A 21,756-nucleotide genomic window follows, 5' to 3' on the forward strand; every position below is an offset into this window, starting at 1 on the left:
ATGCAGCAAGATATAAAATAAGACAGGATAGTTGAAATAAACTTAGATTGCAATATCTATTGTTTCAAACAAAATAAATTATTAATTCATACAAATAATCTCTTTGGGGAAATCATCGAATTCACTGAGCGAAGGGGTCTTGCATTCTTCAATTAATTTACTTGAATTGGTGTTACCTACAAATCATAAATCATGAAGATATATAAAAAAAAACATAATATTTTAATGTATTACTTGTTTAAAACTTTTATCAACTCGAATTAAAATAACTTTTCACTACGGAAAAAATCGCATAAAAGGTTCCCAAATGTGTAGTTTTACACTTAGCGTCAGTTGTTTCACAGAATTTGAACAATTCATCATATTTCAAAGATTATTTTTCAAATTATGTGAAAGCTCTATTCAAGTTCTGTTATTATTTCAGTTATCTGAAACAACTTGCTTATAGATATAATAACAAAACATCATTATTACCACCAAAGAACTTGAAAATTAGCTTTGAAATTTGATGAATTGTTCAAATTCTGTGAAACAAAAGATAAAAATTGGCACTTAAGATCACTTGCTTTTCTGAAATGTTAAATAACCACATAAAAGAGTTTCATTGCAAAATTATAATATCTATATATAACCAGCATTGTGTCTAACACTTAGCAGAATCATTAAAAATGGAAGTAATGCATTATGTACCCATTTTGAATTAAAGTTGATGTTTTAATTTATTTTGTAGTGAATTGTTTTGGGGTACATATTATGCCGTGTTACGATACCTCCTTCTTTAGCCAAAATTTCATTACACATTTGCCCTGATGATGGACAACTGCAATGCTGTCCGAAATGTTGGCTAAAGAAGAAGGTAGCGCAACACGACATAATACCCCAAAAACAAATCACTATAATACTTTTGGCCGTGAAAATCTCAAATCATACAAAAGATATTTGTTCGCTGATCTTTACATGTGACCAATAGTTACAGAAAACAAGGAGACTCAGTTATGGCAATAAGAAAGAACAAGTATATCATACAAAAATTACACTCACTAAACAGATTTAAGAAGAAAAGTACTTAAAAAAACCTTAATACCATTCAATTTTGGTTGGGTACTTGGAGAAGAATCTTGAGTGACTTCCTTAACTTCATGTTTAGCACAATCACATACTTGTGGATCCTAAAAAAAAATATTTTTATTTATAAAATCAAAAAAATGTTTTTCAAACTGAGAACTAATTTCTGCACAAGGCACGATATTGAGCCCTGATCGCCAAAGCTAAGAGAAATTAAGAATTATTTTAGCAGACACGTTTTATAACATGAGAGAAGTAATAGTCCTTTTGCGGAAAAAGAGCATTATGTGAAGAGTTCTGAAACACGGGCTTAAACATTTAATTTTACTGTAATGAGCGTATACACATTGAAAGTCAAATAAATTTATATGTAGTAAGATATTTAAAACTAATGGACAACACGTTTTATGTATTTTAATTGATCTGTTCATAAGTTTCGATTACAAAAACGTAAGAGAAAAAGTTTAACCGAGGATTGAACGTTCCTTCCCAGGAACTGGAGTCGACAACTATACCGACTCAGGTGTAGATTATTCAGTAAATGGTTCCCGGGGTGGTGGTACCCATACCGGCTTCCTAAATTATAAGTTGTTTCCAGTGGAAACTTCAAGGGATCAAAGCTTGGGGTGGAAGCGATATTGGGAAAAAAATAATTGTGTTAATTATATAATAAAATGTGTAATTTTGAAAAAATTATTTCAAACCTTTGTACAACCCTTCTTATTACACTTAACTTCTTCCAGAATATCGGTAGGGTTTCGACTTAATTTCTGTTCTGATTGTATAATTTGACTCCTAAAAGTAAAATGTGAAATTATTAATAAAATAATTAAGTTTATTGAAAATTCATTTTAAATGCAATTGCATATATTTTATTATTAAGTTAATTAAATTAGCTATCAAAACATACACTTCGGTGAAAGGGGGTACAATATTAGAACTCGCATCATTATTTTCTTCGGTAATGGTAGAAATATCCTGAGATTTGCTTTTCATTTCTTGGTTTATTTTAATGGAATCTAGTGATTTATCTAGAAAGAAAGTATAAAAAAAACTTTAGAATTCAATAAGAAAGAAACAGTTTTTTAACTATTATAACATTGTTAGGTCCTTCGTAATAAACGTTTTTTAAATTTTACATAACTGATAAACCACCATTGATGTAAATGGTTGATTCTAAATTTAAAACAAGTTTATTATTAAGGGGGGTATATTAAAGTTTATTTTGTAAAACTTATTGCAATTAAGTATCCAATATTTCTTATTTATGAGCCCAGTTCACAAAGAAGATAGACTTTTGGCACAAAGACATTCGTGACATGGTCTTGGCTTTGAAATTCAAACTTTTGATAGCGCTACTGTTTGCTACAAGCATGCGCAAGTTGTTGAAATTATATTTACAATGTATTTAGAATGGCGTATAGCACGGCGTAACAGTACGTCCCGGAAGGATTTTAACAAGAGATACCTGAGCATATTTGGAGTGTAGATGTCATTGGGCTACCCGATGATATATTTTTTTCAATTAAAATTTTTTTGATCACACTGCTACATGTCGCGTTGGATCACGTGATACGAGTTCTGTCACGTCTGTTACAGTGCTGCCGGTAGGAGGCGGGGTGCGTATCATGTGACCCGCTAGGTTATACCCATCTACCCAGTGGCTAGGTGCGATAAAAAATCATCAGACAGCAAAATGACATCTACGTTTTTAACTTCAAATATGTTCAAGAATCGCTGGTTAAAATCCTTTGGGTACATTCTTTTACCTTTTATAATATTATATAGTACGTGTGATTACCAGCATCAAAAGATAAAATGCTTTTGGGTACGTGCTTTTACCTTGTATAATATAATATAGTACACATGATTACCAGCATCAAAAGATAAAATGCATTTGGGTACGTGCTTTTACCTTTTATAATATAATATAGTACACATGATTACCAGCATCAAAAGATAAAATGCATTTGGGTACGTGCTTTTACCTTGTACAATATAATATAGTACACATGATTACCAGCATCAAAAGATAAAATGCATTTGGGTACGTGCTTTTACCTTGTATAATATAATATAGTACACATGATTACCAGCATCAAAAGATAAAATGCATTTGGGTACGTGCTTTTACCTTGTATAATATAATATAGTACACATGATTACCAGCATCAAAAGATAAAATGCATTTGGGTACGTGCTTTTACCTTGTATAATATAATATAGTACACATGATTACCAGCATCAAAAGATAAAATGCATTTGGGTACGTGCTTTTACCTTGTATAATATAATATAGTACACATGATTACCAGCATCAAAAGATAAAATGCATTTGGGTACATGCTATTACCTTTTATAATATTATATAGTACGTGTGATTACCAGCATCAAAAGATAAAATGCTTTTGGGTACATGCTATTACCTTTTATAATATTATATAGTACGTGTGATTACCAGCATCAAAAGATAAAATGCTTTTGGGTACGTGCTTTTACCTTGTATAATATAATATAGTACACATGATTACCAGCATCAAAAGATAAAATGCATTTGGGTACATGCTTTTACCTTGTATAATATAATATAATACATGTGATTACCAGCATCAAAAGATAAAATTTTAAGTTTGTTATCATAAAAAAACTTCATTCACTGGTCACAGATAATAATGACAGTCATCAAAGCTGAAGTTACTGCATATCTACTCTGACTGTAGCTAACTTCAGACTTTTTTTAGCATTCACAAAAGAAAAAACCACTTAGCAGCTCCTGTCCGATTCCATACAAAATAAGAATGGTAAAACTTGCATTGCACTAAAAGATTCACATTCTGAATGAGGTTTTGGCAACGACGATTAACATGCTAAAATTATATATTTTAAGAAGATATATAGACTCACGTTTAGTAATTTCCCCTTCACTCAAATCCTCATTGGTTGTATCAGATTGCACAAATGTTGTGGACTTGCTTTGTTCTATGAACTTAGTAGCTGACTTACTTTTGTTGTTAGAACAATCACATTCCTTATGATCCTAAAATATCATTATTTTCATATATATCGATGTACATAATATCTATCATGCTAAGCATAAAGAGTACAAGTCAAAAACAACAACTTTGAAGGGGTGCCATTTCAAATTTATAAACTGTGATTACTTCTATTGGGTGGTTAAGTAACAAATGCCTAGTTTTAATTAAAATTTATGAGATTTTTTAAGATGATATTGTCGCAGAGATTGAAAAAATCAAATACTCTTAAAACTATGTACTATCATATGACCTAAACTAGATTTGCTTCTTTCCTATCAGCTTTAATTTAAAGATTTTCATATTTAATAATATTATTATTTAATTTATGTAATAACACTTTATTTATAAACAAGTTCTGCAGTGTTAATACTAGGTGTGGTAGCTGTTTCGCCTTCCTAAGGAATTATCAAACTGTATCTGCCTTAGGCCTTTCGTTCACAGAGATATTTGCTAGCTATGAGACTGTGATGCAACCACGAGTAGCCTACCGATACGCTAATCTTTAAAGCTGGTTTCCGCTAACGGAGCTACCTGAATTGTACAGAACTTGATCATTTTTTCAAGTGCAGCCGTGGAATTAATTCAATGTCAAGTGACTCTAGTAACGTAGACAGTAATATTGTTCTTCTTTATATTTACAAGCATCAAAAACGATCTGAAAGAAGATTTTGGATTCACCAATACAACAAAATAAGTGTTAATTGTAAGGCGTTCGTCACCGCCAAGTAACTGTATGAGAATGATGTCAAATTGACTTTTCTTTCCAACCTCAATCCACTCCGTCTCAGCTTAATGTTTTCTAACGTTTTTCGTTAAATTATAGTTATATGCACATGGATATTTTCCCACCTCCAGAACAAATTTAACATTCAAATCATGTTAGGATGTTATTTCTATCAAACGAATGCGAATGCAACTAGCACCGTCAGTAGCGTGCAACTAATGTCAAGCCCGTAGTCGACACATCGCGCCGTAAACACTAGCAAAATACTATGGCGGAAACTCACGAGCGGCGCGTATGCTAGGCACACAAAACATGAGTCGCTTGTATTGTATCTTCGTGTACAAATGGCCTTAGGAAAGCAAACAGCATAGTTATAATTATAACGCAGAACTTATTTATAAATAAACTAGTAAAATATAAGATAATATTATCAAATACTGAAAACTTCATTACAGAATTACAACATTGATGATTTTGTGCGAATGGATGACAATGCAGTCAACAAGGACAATAGATATTGATATGTAATGTGATGATGATAACACAAATGAAACAAACTCAGTGCCAACAATCTTGCAAACTCAAGGTGCAATGCACACTTTGGAGAAATTTTTAGACAAAGAGATACCGTTTTATTCATCACCGATAGATCATGTCGGAATGATTATAGCAAATAAATGATCCAATGATAGTCACTACAACTAAGTTCAATTGTATATCGTCTGTAAATAGGTAAAAGGCATTAAACCATAATCTCAAAATGGGGATAGAACTTTAAAATGTTTATAGGTTAACTCTATTTTAATCGTCAAAAATTTTTTTTTTTTTAAATCGGGTTTCGGGTCAGTTTATTATTGTTATGCATTTTTTAAAATGTATTTTTAGCTTAATCCCACCCACAAGGCTCTGATGGATATTATTTCCCTCAGGACCTCTGTCGTCTTTGGGGAGGTTGTGTGGAGCATTTGTGGTATTTATTGGATTTTGTTGTTTTTCTAATGAGCATTTTTAAAAATTATATTTAGGTACGTAGTATGTTTTTAAAGCAAAATTTTCCATTTCATACCTTTGAACACAGCAACTCAGAACATCTATTTAACTCTTTTGAAATTGCTGTGAGAGTGATTTCCACTTTTTCTGATACAGAAGCAGGTGAAGTTTCCCTGAAAAGAATTAAAATGATGCATTACGCAATTCGAAACATTGAAAATTTGTTTATTTTATAAAACCCCGAACTCATCAGAGAGCTTTAACTGTAACCATTGTAGATACAGTATCCAGGCTCTAGTGTGTACGCGAGGGCTGTTACATATGACTTTTGGTTACAGTTACGTTCACAGCTTGCTGGTGATGGTAATTTAAATTTTAAACTTACTCTTCTTCAACTAAAGGACCTTGGGATTTAGATTGTTCAGATTTTGGGATTAAAGTTCCTTGAGTAGTGTTCATTTCTTGGTCGTATTTTATGGATCGCCGAGATTTTTCTAAAAGAAAGAAAAGAGTTAAAAAAATATATAATAAATATCAGTGAATATCACATTTAAAATTTTTTCAACTTTGATAAAATATTAAACATGTGTGATTTATAAAGCCTATCCCACTGTGTGGACGTCACATACTTTCGAAACCCCTCTTTCAAAGCAAAGTATGCTTCCACGCGACCTTGTTTTTTAGCTCTATATACTCCTTCAAGTGATAAAGCGCGGTATTACAAAAACTCCGCTCACCATGACATCAGTTTGGTTATTTTTTATTTGATACCCCCCCCCCCTTATGCATTTACTTATAGAGTTTATTTATTTGGAGGGCAATCTATATTAATTCATTTGCAATTATTTAGATGTGGGCTATTGTAAGAGTCAAAATGGCATTTCACAATAATTTACTCTGCTATGGGTTTTTAGCTATCACTAATATAATATATTGGACTTGGTCTTGATTTAAATTTTATGTAAATTATGACATACTTTTAGGGACTTCTCCATCGCTCAATAAATCATCATTGGTGGAATCGGTGTGTCTGGGTGACGATGACTGGCTTGTGAATGTGGTCGCCTTCGATATATCGTAGGTGGCATCGTCAAAGGATTCCTCATTCTCTTTAATCTCTGAGAGGGTTGCCGCGGACCAAATGATTTCTTCCGAACCCCAGCCCTCGCTCTTTGAACTGATCCCCGATTTAGTAGCTGTAATAAATTAAGAAACATGGTAACCATTAAGAAAAAAAGTCATGTGATGACCACACAGTGACCCAGCCAGGGCAAGCCTTGTCCAGGCGCAATTGGAGCAATGTGCTCCGGGTGGCAACATACTAAGGCGTCAGGGAGCCAAGGCGCTGATAATACCTAATACAGCGCCCTTGAGGTTTATACTAGCGCCAGGCTCCTTTTGGCCCTGGTCCTAACTTTGTAAGACATCCTGAAAATTAGTAAGGCAAAAAGAATGTGGAGAGGTGTAGGAGAATATGTTTAAATAGGTTGATATTATTAATGCAACAATATAGCTGAAAGATACATTTAACAGTTTAAAAATGGTTGTGAATGCCAAAACAGCTGTCACAATAATAAACAACTAAAATACATTATTAAATTTGATTTATATTATTATTAAAAAATATAATGATTCGCCACAAATTACAGACAACAACAAAAGAATATTCCAAATTCAAAACAAGTTTTTTTATGTACGTATTTAAAGTATTTTACGCCATATTTACATCTTGCATAACTACCCAACCTATGTTTATAACTAATCTCTATCAAACATAATTATATTGACCGTATTATCTATATCAGTCTGTTTCGGGCATGACCCAAACCTACAGTTTTGCGAAATTTCATCTGCATAATATAAGGCCATAGGGCTACAGTGCCGTCTCGTTTGTTGTATGGCGCATATAGAGACAGAAGTTGGGTCAGCGGGTTTTTTGAACGAGCATAGGTATATGCAGAATCTCCTTCTAAGAGAAATCTTAGATGTCGCTACTCATCACCCGCCAATGTCTCTGCTTGCTATTTGGCAGTGTTGAAATCAATTAAGAATTTGACCAGTTGTTTTGATTTGTATGTATAATATTTTTTAAGCATAAACTATATTATTGTCGCCTTATAATTTTGGGGGGTCATTGTCCGAGTGACCTGAGGGTCAGCCACCCGGACATAATGTTATTAATATGAACTCCATTCAATTTCAAGCTCAATGAACTCAAGAACTTTTAAAATATATACTTATAAAGTACCTACCTATAGTATAATATGAATAAAAGAAAATTATTTTAACTATTGCCATTTCAAAATGAGAATTGGTTTTTCGGAAATTCATTATAGAAATCATAATTACTCAATAAAATACAACTTTTTTTTCTTTTTATGTAAATACCGCCCAAGAGTCCCATATGTTGAAGCAAAAGGGAGTGGACTGGAAAGGAATTTGGTTTTAAAATAGAAATGTTAAATTCACACTATTAAGAGGAATGGCTGCGCGGACCTTTTTCATACAAAACCTAAATTTGAATTTGAAGACAAAATAATTTACCAAATTGAATGATTATTTTTTTTTTAATCAGAAGGTATGGTAAATATCTAGTACGGATACATATGTGGTACTTTTTTAATTGTGTTTTAAATTATAAAATATAGGCCATGAAATAGTAAATTTTTCAAGATTTTAGAGTCAACTTTGACAATTTTTTTTCGGTTAATGCTTTTCATTAAAAAAATCTTGCTCAACTTACTATGTAAACATAAAGAAATATAAAATTTTAAAAATAAAACAATAAAAAATGGCGTTTTTGAGTCAAAACAGTAATTTATATACAACCAATTTGTGTTCCAACGTAAATCATTCATTAACAAATAATTTCCAAAATTTCTCTAATGATCCATATTTTATAATTTCAAACATAAATAAATAAAGTAGCACATATTCATACTAGATATTTCCTACACCTTTTGATTAAAAAAATATTATTCAGTTTGGTCATGTATTTTGGTGACAAATTCATATTTAAGTTCTGTATGAAAAAGGCTGCGCAGCCGTTCCTCTTAAAGCGATTATACAGTAAGGTACAGAAACTTAAGTTTTTTTTTCTGTGTGTAATTACTTTTCTCTACTCTTCGTTGTGAATATGTCACACGTTATAATAATGTATTATTCCATACCTTTATGTGTATACTCCACAATGGGGTTGCTGTTATTATTTATGTTCTTTGTATTCGTTGATAGAATATCAGACTGTTTTGTTGGAGTCTGTTTCTCTTTGCTGGAGATGTTACTTTCTTCGGTCATGCGAGTAAGTTCCCTTTTAATAACGGAGTCGTTTTTACTGGTCGTAGTTGGGGAAGACACCCTCTTGTTATTTTGTAGTAAACTCTCTTGCTTTATGGTATTAACCACTGAGTCACTGGTCCTGGGAAGTGGGGGACTCTTCATCGATGCAGAAACACTGGAAATGTAATGATCAGACTTTAAATTCAGAAAATCAATTTTATATAAGAGCACCACCCACTAGTTTCCTAGCTCAGGCTCAGTGGGATTATGACACAAATGAAGATTTGTGTGAGACGAACGACAAAAGGGGTGGAGGGAAGAAGTGGTGGAACGAAGGATTTAAAGTTACTAAACAATTAATAGGTTGTATAAAATAACGTTGCTTTTATGAGCACAGATATTGGTTAGATCAGTGGTCTCCAAACTTTTTGCCATCGTGGACCGGTCAACGACTGAAAATTTTACCGCAGCCCGCTGAGGGTGGTTAAATTAAATGATAATATTCTAGAACTTTTTTAATAATTTTTATTGAATTGTGTTAAACATGCGTTAAAATAAAAAGATTACCATTTTTATTTACTAAAACAGCAAATCATTGAGAACCCTGAGCTTGTTTCTTTGCAAGGAGATGGTTCCATTTGGGGGTAATAGGAGATAATGACACCCGAAGCGTGTTGCTTATGTTCAGTTTATTCCGTTGTTTTGTTTTGGTTTTTCACACAGATAGGATGTCGAAAATGGCAATAGGGATTTAAGTTCTGTGTGTGGCAATCTCAGGGTTTCTGCCATGACTTTAATCCAGAACACATACAGAGTTGTTGTCTTGAAGGTAGTTTAAAAGTAGCGCTTGAACACTGTTAAAAGCAGAGACAGGTGACCTTGCACCAATTGGGATAGTGAATGCTCAGGCTCAGTCTCGCCTAAAATCCCCGCTAATGTCAGAAACATGTCAAAAATGCCTCTCTTCATGCGCCGTTCCCATAACTCTACTTTGGCTTTAAAAGCACCTACTTTGTCAGCCAGACAGACTGAGTTCTTTGAGCAGGCTGAATATGTCACACAGGTAAGGCAGTTTTGCAATCCATGTCACTGAAATGTGCTGTCAGTGGTGACTTCTTTTCTGAGAGAAATCTTTGCAATGGCTCTTGTAATTCAAATACTCTGGTTAGCGATTTCCCTCTGGATAACCATCTTATTTCTGTGTGTAAGAGAAGGAATCTGTGCTCTGCGTCCATCTATTCACAAAGCTGCTCAAACAGGCGCGACTTAAGTGCGTGTGCTTTAATGTGGTTAATAACTTTAATGACATCGATCAACAAGCTGTTGAATTCCAGTGAAATTTTTCGGCTTGCAAGCATTTCCCTGTGAATGATACAATGCGTAGATTCACTCTCGGGTGCAACCTGCTTAATCCTAGCAGTTAAACCAGACAGTTGTCTGGTCATGGCAGCAGCCCCGTCTGTGCATATGCCGACACAAAAGGACCATTTTAGGTGACCTGATATACATATAACCATCCAGAGATTTGAACAGTTCTGCACCTGTGGTGTTGGTTAGGAAAGATAAAGCACATAACATATCCTCATGCAGATCATCCTGATATAAATATCGCACATAACAAGTAGTATTGCCTGATATCAGTAGATTCGTCAACCTGGAGTGCATACTACAGTGATGTATTAATTATCTCTAACAATTGTGTCTCAATGTCTTCGGCTATTTCCTTCGGCTAGTCACAATGCTAGACGACAAAGGCACATGTGCTATCTTTTCCACAGCAGCCTCTCCTAGAAGTTCAGGGCAAATATCTATAGTGGAGGGCAAGATCAATTCTTCACCGATAGTGAATGGCTTTTTTGCCTTAGCAATACTGTTTGCCACCAAATATGAAGCTCTCAGTGCATTCTCATTTATTGATGTGGTGGCCCTCATAAGTTTCTTCTGTCCTTCGTATTCCCGTTTTGTTCTTTCAAAATACTCTAGAGGCTTGTCTTTTAATCCAGGGTGCTTGGCGTTCCTGTGGCGAAGCAATTTTGAAGGTTACATTGCATCATAAGAGAGCTGCTCGCAGCAAACTTTATAGAGCAGGATGGTTTGTGGGAATCACCTGTCCAGATAAATCCATATTGTAAGTAGGAAGCATGGTATTTTCTCTTGAAAATGATATTTTTCTTCGATGTTAAAGGCGCTTCTTCTGTCTCTTCACTGGGCCTTTTCCTTTACCCAAGAAATCTTTCTAACATCGTCTGTTTTCTACTCATTTTTATGGGTTAAATTCAAACAAACGGAGTTTACCCGGTCACCAAGCAGTGAACACAGAAAGTACCGAGTCGAAATTCTTAGCCAAGAGATGGTGCCACTTTCATTCACAGCTCATAAGAAAGCTTCCAACAAAAAAGTATATGTGCTAATTTTCACATTTTTAAGTATCTACGTATATATACACATCTCATCTCGATCTTCGGTCGATAGAGGATGACTTTTGACACCAAATGATAAATTATTTTTACTTTATTTAAGTTAAGGAGCGTCCAATTTGACAAAATTCAGCAGGTGTCAGCACGTGTCGTGCGGAGTTTTTTTACTTCAACGGTATTGTGTCGGCGGTTACTTAGCATAAAAATGTTTTCAACAGAACAAGTTTTTTTTCACAGCCCGGTACCATTTGCTCCATGCATGGAACATGTGAGCATTCTTATATGATTCTTATTAGGATAATTTGCGTTGCGATTTTGACCTTAATGCTTCGAAAAATGTATGAAAAACAAAATTAGCATCGTTTGGGCTAATAAAATGTTAGGTTCCAGTAACATTTTTCTGTTTTTGCTCCGGCCTTCGACAGGTTAATTAACGTTATTTTCACTTTACCAGGACATAAACTTGATAATATCTAATTTAAAATAAAACAGTAACTTTGTTAAAACCACTTTTAATTTTTTATATCTATTGCCAACCAGGTTTCGTTATAAGGTAGCTTCATCAGGGCAGAATAACCACTTGAGCGATGGGGTTCATGTGTTTATTCATTAATACATCAGCCGTATCAATATAAGAAAAAAATTATTAACCTACGAAAAATGTATATAGTTACTCTGTGAAAAATATTTACAAATAAACTTTGGCTTACCTTTTGATATCCTGTGGAAAGTTTTTATCACTTTTGACAGATGCATTGTTAGCATTTTGACCACTCTTGCTGTAGACCTTATTTGCATGTTTTTGGTTTTTGTTGGTGACATCGCTCTTGTCCGATTCTTCACCACTGCTCCTATCACTTTGGCCAGAAGAGAAACCACTAGTGATTCTGCCACTCATGCGTGGGCTGGTTTTATTAACATTTTTTATAATTTTAGCAGAGAAATCTTTTTGGTTGGAGATGTTAATATTTTTGTTGGAATTGGAGGTGCTACTCGTAAAACTGTTAAAACGATCAATAGTAGTTTTGATGGAAGTATCAATGGAACTTTTATTGGTGGAGTCACTAATACTTCTGTAAAAGTCTTCAGTATTTTTATTGACGGTACCATTATTATTTCTATTTTCATCAGGATTTTTTCTAGGTGTAACCCTTTTGTCAGAGATTGCGTTATGTTTCGGGGATTTAGGTGGAGAAAACTTATGACCGAAATTCTAAAAGCACAAGGAATAATGAAAGTTTTGTTAAATATGCACAAACATCTATGCATTGTATTGGCAGTGTGAGAGTTAAAAATACCTTGGGAATAGTTGAGCTGGCCCTCTTAAACTTGATATTTAAATTATCCAATTCTTTCTGCATTTCTGACAGCTTGGTCATCAATTGTTCATTCATTTTCTTCTGGGCCTTGAATGAAAATATTGTAATAAAAGAAACAAGAAATAATTCTACTTTATTGGGATAACTTTTTCAAAGTTATATCCATCAATGTATATTAATCATTGTAGAAAAATATAATACTATTAAATCTAAATGAAACATGAAAAAGAACAAGACACAGAAAAAAAAATACGATGGTGGCAACTGGGAGTTGAACCCAGGATCTCATTTATGTGCTCATCGTCAGAGCAATGTGCGTTAGTTCAAGAAATAAATAAATATTGTGAGGCTAAAGAGAGTAGGGAAGGGAAGGATATGGGGAAGTACCTAACTGTCAGATATGGTCCCAAAACATGGCTTAAGCCATTTCATGCAACGTTTCGATTCTGAATGATGGTATTTAACCAGGCCAATAATGTATCTATTACTCGATAAGGCCATAGGCATATTTTTCAAAAATCTCTGTCTAGATATTCACCTGCAAGTCGATTTTTTCTTTCTGAAGTTCCTGACGAAGATTCACCATGCTTGTTGGTTCTTTCTGGCTGAAACTGCTGGCACTAGAAACTTTTCTTTCTTTATGTATATTTTTATTCTGTTGATTGAAAATATAGGGGAAACAAAATTAATAAGTGGCATATCGTGTACGATTTTTAATTTAGTAAAAATAGCTATTTATGTAACTTTGATCAATCACAACACGTTGATTGATATTTTCATTCCTGATTACCTATTTAATTACAGAACTGAAACGTATTTATGATGAAACTTACACTCAAAACCCTCACCAATTGCTCAACTTCATCCACCACCCGCTGCGTCAACTGTGCAGATTTCAATTGTTGCTGTAAATCCAGGACCAACATGTGCTCTTGTGCCAATCGCTCGCTAACAATATCTTCTGAAGAAAACAAAGAAAAATTCAATTTGAAATTCATTTCCAATCACATTACATTGTGTGTTTTGTAGGAGATAAATAAAATTTATTAAAAATATTGACTGAGTACTTATTCACTGTATTTACTGAGGTATAATTGAGATGTGACAGATTTCGTTAATCGATGCCGAAGATATAATAGAGTTCGTAATAAAGCGAGTTCGTACTCATAGTGTGGCTTAAATAGAAGTGGAGTTACATTGTAGTACTCTCTGAGATGTTGTTGTCAGTGGGGGGTGAAGATCATGTAACAATATTCTTCCAGACCGACGCTCGATGCCGGAGTGAGGCCGAGGCCGGAGATGAGAGTGTCTCCTGTCACAAGTAGTGAGTGAAAGTGAGTGAGTACTAGTACTTGAATATTAGCAGACGGCAGATGCGATGTCTTGGAGAACGTTTCCAATAGTCTCCAAGCTCTCGAAGGGCGGCGTGTTGTCACCGTACGTCTAGAAGATTTAAGATTGACGATAGCAAGTTTTCCAGCAATTGGTCGATGATTCACTAAGCAGTTGTTAGCCTGCAGGGTTGCCACAGATCTGCGAATCTGCAGCAGGGCTGCCATTACATCATTATAATATGTAGTTGTAAAAGAACTACATCGAACCCTTGCTACTTTTCGTAGAAAAGTTGCAATTGAGGTGGCTTGATCATGTACTCATTGGTTAGGTGAAGGGCTTGAGGGAAGATGGGTGGTTTGGAGCCGCACAAGGTGAAGTATTCCCTCAAGGTTTTCTATCTGAAGGAGTATGGCTACTACCCATGGCTCTATCCTACTGAATTTCTCTTGGGTATTTAAAATTGCACAAAAATTGCAAAATTACCTATTTTTTATATGTGATATCATAAAACGATTAAACGATACTGATAGTAATAATAATAATAATCTTAATCAATCAAATTTTCTCTGTAATATATTGGTGTATCAGCGTTTTATGCAGACCATGAAAAATAAATAAATTTAATTAAAAATATAATAATGAATTTTAAAAAAATTATTAAAGAAGTGATTAAGAACACCCGAATATTGAATTCCGGTGACCATAGATGTGCAAATTTCGTAGACAGGGCATCTCAAATATCTTGCGACAGAGAAACAGAGATACCTGAAATCTGACAAAGGCTGTCATTGCAGCTCCATCTCGGAATAGCAGTTCATTTCAGATTATCTATCTGTATTTCTGTATCGCGAGAATGAGACTCTAGACTCCTAGTCTACACAATGAATACATCTATGGTATATCTCAACATGACGGCAGCAGGATATATCTATGTCATTTTTTCTATGTTTAAAAGTACAGGATCATAGATCAAAGATTGGGTACTTTTGACTGATCACTTCTCCAGTGGGTCGTGTAAAATGATCGTTCAATCCAGGACTAAAACAAAAGGGATGAAAGTGGGAAGAAATTAAGCATTTCATTGGTGGAAATAGAAATACGCAACCTTTGAATTCTTACCATTAGGAGTTTTAGAAACTTCTTCCAAACTTGTTTGAACCTCGATTTCATTAGTTCGAACTTTGGTCGGAATTTTTGACTTGGCGCATTTCAGTTTAGAAAAGAACGAGACCCTGCTGGGTGAAGGTTCATTGAATTGATAAGATGAATCGCTCAACTGTTCACTCTTTTCAGAGGCTTTCGATTCGATGGGTTTATTTTTCTCACTGGCATTTTCAGACGAATTTTCGAATTCCTCATCATCACCGTTCTGAAAAGCATTAATAAATTTTAAAAAAGGATATACCTAGTTGTACTTTTTGAAAGTAGCTATTACTTTGGGGTTATCCATTATAAATAAATGAAACAAGATAACTTTGTTTGAACCACTGTACATTTATTTTTTTGGTTTCGGAACAACCGTTCCTTCCTCGGGGCAAAATACATACTAACTTAACATTACAGGGTGAACAAAATATATTACTTGAAGTGGGATTGTGGGCGTGACTAAGGATTAGTGAAGAGTGGGGGGCGTAGGATGGAACGGTGAAAGTGGAACATGTCTAAGATGGGACTGTGAGATAATATTGTTTGTTTATTAATAATTTTATTTCTAAGGCTAGGTTATCTAATAATTTTCCTTTATTATTAATGTGAAGAATATTAATCCCTGTATTTTTTTTCAAAACTATGATTGTTAGCAAATCTGAAAAATTGTTATTATTAAGGCACCTTAAATGTTCTTTGATTCTAATGTCGAAATTACGAGTTGTTTTTCCGATATAAAATGAAAAGCCATAATATGGGCGGATAATATACCGGAATAAGTCCATTTATTGTCCTTATCTTTATTATTCTTATCTTTAGCGTTTCTCAAAAAATTACCCATATTACTTCTTGTATAAAAAGCTGGTTTATTATTAGAAGTGAGATTTTTGCAACATTGAACAGAAAAATTATTAATATACTAGCTGTACCCCGCCACGCGTTGCTGTGACTCAGTCTGTCTGTGCAGATAGAGAAACAATAACGCATGGTGCTATCCAACAGATGGTGTTGTTTTTCAAAAGAGCATGTTTGTCCAACATATGGAGCTGTTTTTAAAAAAAAAAACATGTTTTTATCTATCACAGCTGACATCTATATAAAATCACATGCGTATTCGAATCCAATGTTGCGTCAAAATTTTAAAGTAATCGGTGAAGAATTTTCGGAGATTTACGTTTTTTTACAAACACACATGCATTTTTATTTAGATATATTACATTTTTCACCATTCTTTAACCATATAAATAAAGAAATCCCTTGATAATAATGAGTTCATTATCAATAAAAAAAAAATTATCTTAGAGTCCCATCTTAGACATGTTTCGTTTTCACCGTTCCATCCCTCCCCCCCTACTCTTTACTAATCCCTAGAAACGCTTACAACCCCACTTCAAGTAATATATTATGTTCACCCTGTAATGTTATGTTAGTATATATTTTGCCTTGAGGAAGGAACGGTTGCTCCGAAACCGGTCGGCATTTATTGAAAAATAAATATATACTGGTTCAAACAACATTATCTTGTTTCAATTATGTATATACATAGTTGTACTTATAATAATAATTACTGCAAAATATTGAATTGATGCATTTAAAAATATATAAATAATTACTTACGATTTCAGATTTGTCTTCGTCATCTGGGACTGGACTGTTAGGGTGATGTCTGAAAAATCATTAATTAAATAGTTCAGTTCAAATGGTAAATTTAAAGGAAATTAATTGAAATTAATTTTCTTTGCGATATCACTTGTTATTTAGAAATAATGAAATATATATCTTCACAAATCACAACTTAAAAGTATTGTGTATCTTGTATGAGTACCGCTGCTCCGGGAACCATTTATTGGGTAACCACCACCTCTGCCATAGATCACCCCAAGTGGTGCGCTATGTTTGCTGACTTAGCAGGGGTCCTCGGGTTTATGGGGGAATTATGTTTGAGGTCATGATGGCGGATGTATCTGCCCGCCAGCTGCATGGCGAGCCGTATCGAGAGAGGCCAATTGAGGGAGACCTTTTGACCTCTCTAGCCGGACTCTCACGTCACTCCTGGACACATAGACCCCAGATTCCTATTCAACCCTAATTTTTTTTTCCTCCCCAGAACTTCCTATCCCTCCTTTTGCTTACAAAGATGACATAGGCCCCAAAAAAAAGATCAAAAGATATTACAAAACCTGACCTAATACTAAATTGCTTATTACATACATATGAATTTTGGACCTTGATAAAAATGATAATTCATAAATATAAGGACGGGTTGTTTCGGAGAATTTGAACAATTTGTCAAATTTAAAAGTTGATTTTCAAGTTCTGTGAAAGATTTTTCCAAGTTCTGTAATTATTTCAATTCTGTCAAGCAACTAGCCTATAATGATATAATAACAGAACCTGAAAATGAATGTTTAAATTTGATGAGTTCAAATTCTCTGAAACAACCTGTCCTAAATATGTGTAGGTAGGAGTCCAAATAAAAAATTTAATTTACTCTTCAAGTAGAATAAAGTAATCATTGTCTTCTTTTTCTTCTTGTTTAGTATCAGGTTTTCCCTTCCCATTAATGATTCTCTGTCTCTCCAGACTTCCCAACCTTCTGGGTTTGTAATTCTTTGCAGTGGAGATTAAAATCTTTTGGGCACTTATTTGCTTTTTCAGGACATTTACTTTTTCACACAAGGCTCTCTTCTCACACAGCAGTCGTTCGATCCTAAAAAATGTAACAGAATATACAATAATGTAAGGATTTGTGCAAATAAATCATAGAACACCAATCAGATCAGAAATAATTATTTATTTATTTACTCCCTTTAGGGTTTTACATAAAAGAAGTATTAATAATTTGATTTCATTAGTGCAAATTTACATTCTAATGGACCATGTTAGTAAGTTAGTTTACATAATAATAATAGTTTAATTCCCAACTGCATGCATGGGATATGCAATTCAATAAATCCATATTGGCATTATAGCAACAATAGAATACAAAAAATAACAAACAAATTGAATAAACGATGTACAACAAACGCAAACAGTAAATACCAAACATCAATATTGAAAGAAAAAGTTTTGGGCCATTTAGTGATGCTTTACGTGCAGTGCCATAAGTGCAAGGATTTATAACCCATTCTACAGGTTTAGTAAAGTTTCCTTTTGATTAAATATTCTTCCACACAAGAGACAAGAAGAAAATGGGAGACTTGTATCCAATGTTTATACATATTTATAGTTGCGACCCTTACAAAAAGATCAGTATACAATGTTCATATAGAATTATCGGAAAGCAATGCCTTTACAGCCATTCAAGTGGGACTTCATGGAAGTGTTAATAAATAAATAAATACTCGCAATAGGTAGAAAAACCAGCTAACTTATCCGATATATGGCCACTATTCATAGGTTCGTGTACCGAATAGTAAACACGGACTTTATAAATAAATAAAACGTAAATCAAGAATTTACGTTAACCTATGGATAAGCTGTAAAGAGGATGGTGAAATACCACCACAATTCAATAATTCAATGTAAGTATGTCTTGTTAGCAATAATAAAACGCTAAGTAAATGGTTATGATGAAATATAATATTGTCTTCACAGTCTATGACAATAATAACATCTAATATCCAGTAAGGTTATATCGCGCATTGCGCAGTTCAAATGCCCAGCAGTTGGCTGTTGGCAGTTTGCAAGGGGGCTGCCTCCATAAATCAACGCTGCCTCTTCCTGGGTGTCCAGCAGGTCCCAATCCCTTCTCTAACGGCCGATATGCATGGCAGCTGTAGTAGTTTCACTGTTGGCCGACAGAGCACAACTCTGGCGAATGAACCAAATTAATGTGGCGCCAATATTTAAATATGCAGCTAACAGTATACATATACATACACAATATATTATTCTTCAATAATTTCCATGGGCATGTATGTAATTAAAACATTCAATATACTGGAATTTTCTGTCTTTGTTGTTTCAAGTGTTTTCACACAGAGAGTATTGAATTCCGAGACTAAACGTAAACTTTAGTATACACAGATAATAGAGAGCAATACTGACCGAATTGATTGTTCTTCCAAAGCTTTTCCAAGAGGTTGGTAATACTCGGGCGCGGCAGCTTCCTTCTTCAATTGCTGGGTCAATCGGTACAGCTTTGTTCCCAACAGCTTTAATTTCTCATCCTTTTTGTTGAGGAGTTGTTTCAAAACAAGATTTTTCTCAATGGCACTGTAAACCCGGTCTTCCAAATCTTTCCTGGACACTTTTGAAATCATAAAGCTCTGCCGATCTAGAAAAAATATATTTTGTTATCTGTCTTCATGTCTTGTAGAAATGAGATCCCTGAGGAGACATCATGGTAAAACCGTGTGAAATATGTGAAGATTCGGAAAGAATGTAAGCGTAATGAGTAAGATTAAGTGAAGATTCGGAAAGAATGTAAGCGTAATGAGTAAGATTAAGTGAAGATTCGGAAAGAATGTAAGCGTAATGAGTAAGATTAAGTGAAGATTCGGAAAGAATGTAAGCGTAATGAGTAAGATTAAGTGAAGATTCGGAAAGAATGTAAGCGTAATGAGTAAGATTAAGTAAAGATTCGGAAAGAATGTAAGCGTAATGAGTAAGATTAAGTGAAGATTTGGAAAGAATGTAAGCGTAATGAGTAAGATTAAGTGAAGATTTGGAAAGAATTTAAGCGTAATGAGTAAGATTAAGTAAAGATTCGGAAAGAATGTAAGCGTAATGAGTAAGATTAAGTGAAGATTTGGAAAGAATTTAAGCGTAATGAGTAAGATTAAGTGAAGATTCGAAAATAATGTAAGTGTAATGAGTAAGATTAAGAATGGCACTTAGATGGTTTGGGGCACATAGAGCAGATATTCAAAGAAATGAGTGTAAGGAGAATATATAAAGCGAATATGAATGGTAAAAGTAGTTGTAGACGCCCGAGGGTGGTCCCGATCACAAGGCACAATCAAGTCAAACACTTGAGTCGGAGTCAAGAGTCGGAATAACAGAAGGGTGCGTATGAGACGACGTATAAATGTGAATGAAGCAAGGAGTATGTGCCGAGACAGAGTTGTGTGACGGTCTACCCTCTCTGCCTACCCCAACGGCTTAATAGGTTATTTGGATCATGTAAGAAAGAACCTATTTACTAAATTTATAACCAAATTAACTTCCATCCAGCTCCTAAAAAGTAAATTACGATTTATTAATAAAATTAAATACCCTAGAATAATAAATTATATAATGATGTACCTCTTTCGTTGTGGCCACCGCCGTGGGATTGGCACAGGTTGAACCCGCGACGTGCATGACTTTCATTAGAATTTTTGTTTGTTTTTTTTTCATTAGAATTTGACATGACTATAAACCTTGGAGAGCGGTCTTCTGCCATTAATTGTTAAAATATTATGTGTGTATTTAAATAATTTAGTACCATGGCCGGCTACATCTCATTTTCCCACAAATATTTATAGAATTACTACTGAAAAATTTTCCACTTCACTATTCAGACATCTTTGTTTACATCATAATGTTGCACTATCGCCATGGAAACCATTTCAAATATTGCGAGTCACTGTAGCCAACATTGTACAATCTGACGGCTGATGTCTTTCGCTCGGGATAGTGATGTTCACAACCATTTCAAAACTGAGAAATACCGAAATAATTGATTTGATCAATTTGAATTGAAACTTTTTTTTTTGTATTAGGCAATTCACCCTAAAGTTCAAAAATTTATTAGTCTGGTTTGACAATACAAATTTTCATACGCATTCTGTTCGAACGGCAAGTTTTGTGAAGAGGTAATTCCTTCTGTCGTGTTAGAATGATAAAATTGGATAGAGCAAGGGGGACAATAGACGCTTAAGTTGTTTTCGAAAATGGTATTATGCTGACTACGAGTGCCCAGTAAAATTTAACACTTTCCCGACATAATTACTAATTCCTGATGATCTCAAACTGTGCCCGTGGTATTGTTCTCAGGTGCAAAGCTTTCACTTAGAACAAATTTCACTTCGTTTCATTTTTACACTCAAAATAAATATGACATATTTATCAAAATATCCCACTTCGCGGCCATTTTACATCGTACTTTTTGCCGGGAACTTGATGGGAGTCGCTATATGCACAGCGACTAATCGACAGGGGGCGTGGCTAACATATCCGAGCATACCCGAAGTGAAGTATAGGTATAAAAGGGACACTTTCTTTTGAATCACAAACCATGTTACACAAACCTAGCGTAGCCGCTAAACTAATTGAAAACTGGGATGTTTTTCTTGCCTGGACGCGAGCAGGCGGTATTAAGGGGACACTTTCTTTTGAATCACAAACCATGTTACACAAACCTAGCGTAGTTCTAAAAAGGTTTGTTTACATTATGTAAGAAAGGTTTTTGGTGGTACGCCTGCTTGTTGAATGTCTAAGAGCGAGATGACAGATAGTGG

At 34.3% G+C, this 21,756-nt stretch overlaps 1 protein-coding gene across 1 annotated transcript; it reads right to left on the minus strand.

Annotated features, from left to right (window-relative positions):
- Positions 1-81: 81 nt before the first annotated feature.
- Positions 82-20,845, minus strand: LOC149425078 (uncharacterized). The gene is made up of 18 exons (XM_089647960.1): positions 20,561-20,845; positions 19,361-19,589; positions 17,802-18,020; positions 16,928-16,976; positions 15,284-15,533; positions 13,663-13,790; positions 13,368-13,484; positions 12,809-12,916; positions 12,221-12,723; positions 8,985-9,268; positions 6,792-7,010; positions 6,200-6,308; positions 5,891-5,987; positions 3,970-4,102; positions 1,976-2,096; positions 1,770-1,860; positions 1,085-1,169; positions 82-176 (listed from the first exon to the last, which is right to left on the minus strand). The coding sequence occupies exons 1-18, from the start codon at positions 20,697-20,699 to the stop codon at positions 82-84; spliced, it is 2,976 nt and encodes a 991-aa protein (XP_089504086.1). The 5' UTR covers positions 20,700-20,845.
- Positions 20,846-21,756: the final 911 nt, after the last annotated feature.

The sequence above is a fragment of the Hesperophylax consimilis genome, chromosome 3, assembly GCF_061612785.1.
Source record: "Hesperophylax consimilis isolate HC1 chromosome 3, BYU_Hcon_1.0, whole genome shotgun sequence".
In the NCBI taxonomy this organism is placed as follows: Eukaryota; Metazoa; Arthropoda; class Insecta; order Trichoptera; family Limnephilidae; genus Hesperophylax; species Hesperophylax consimilis.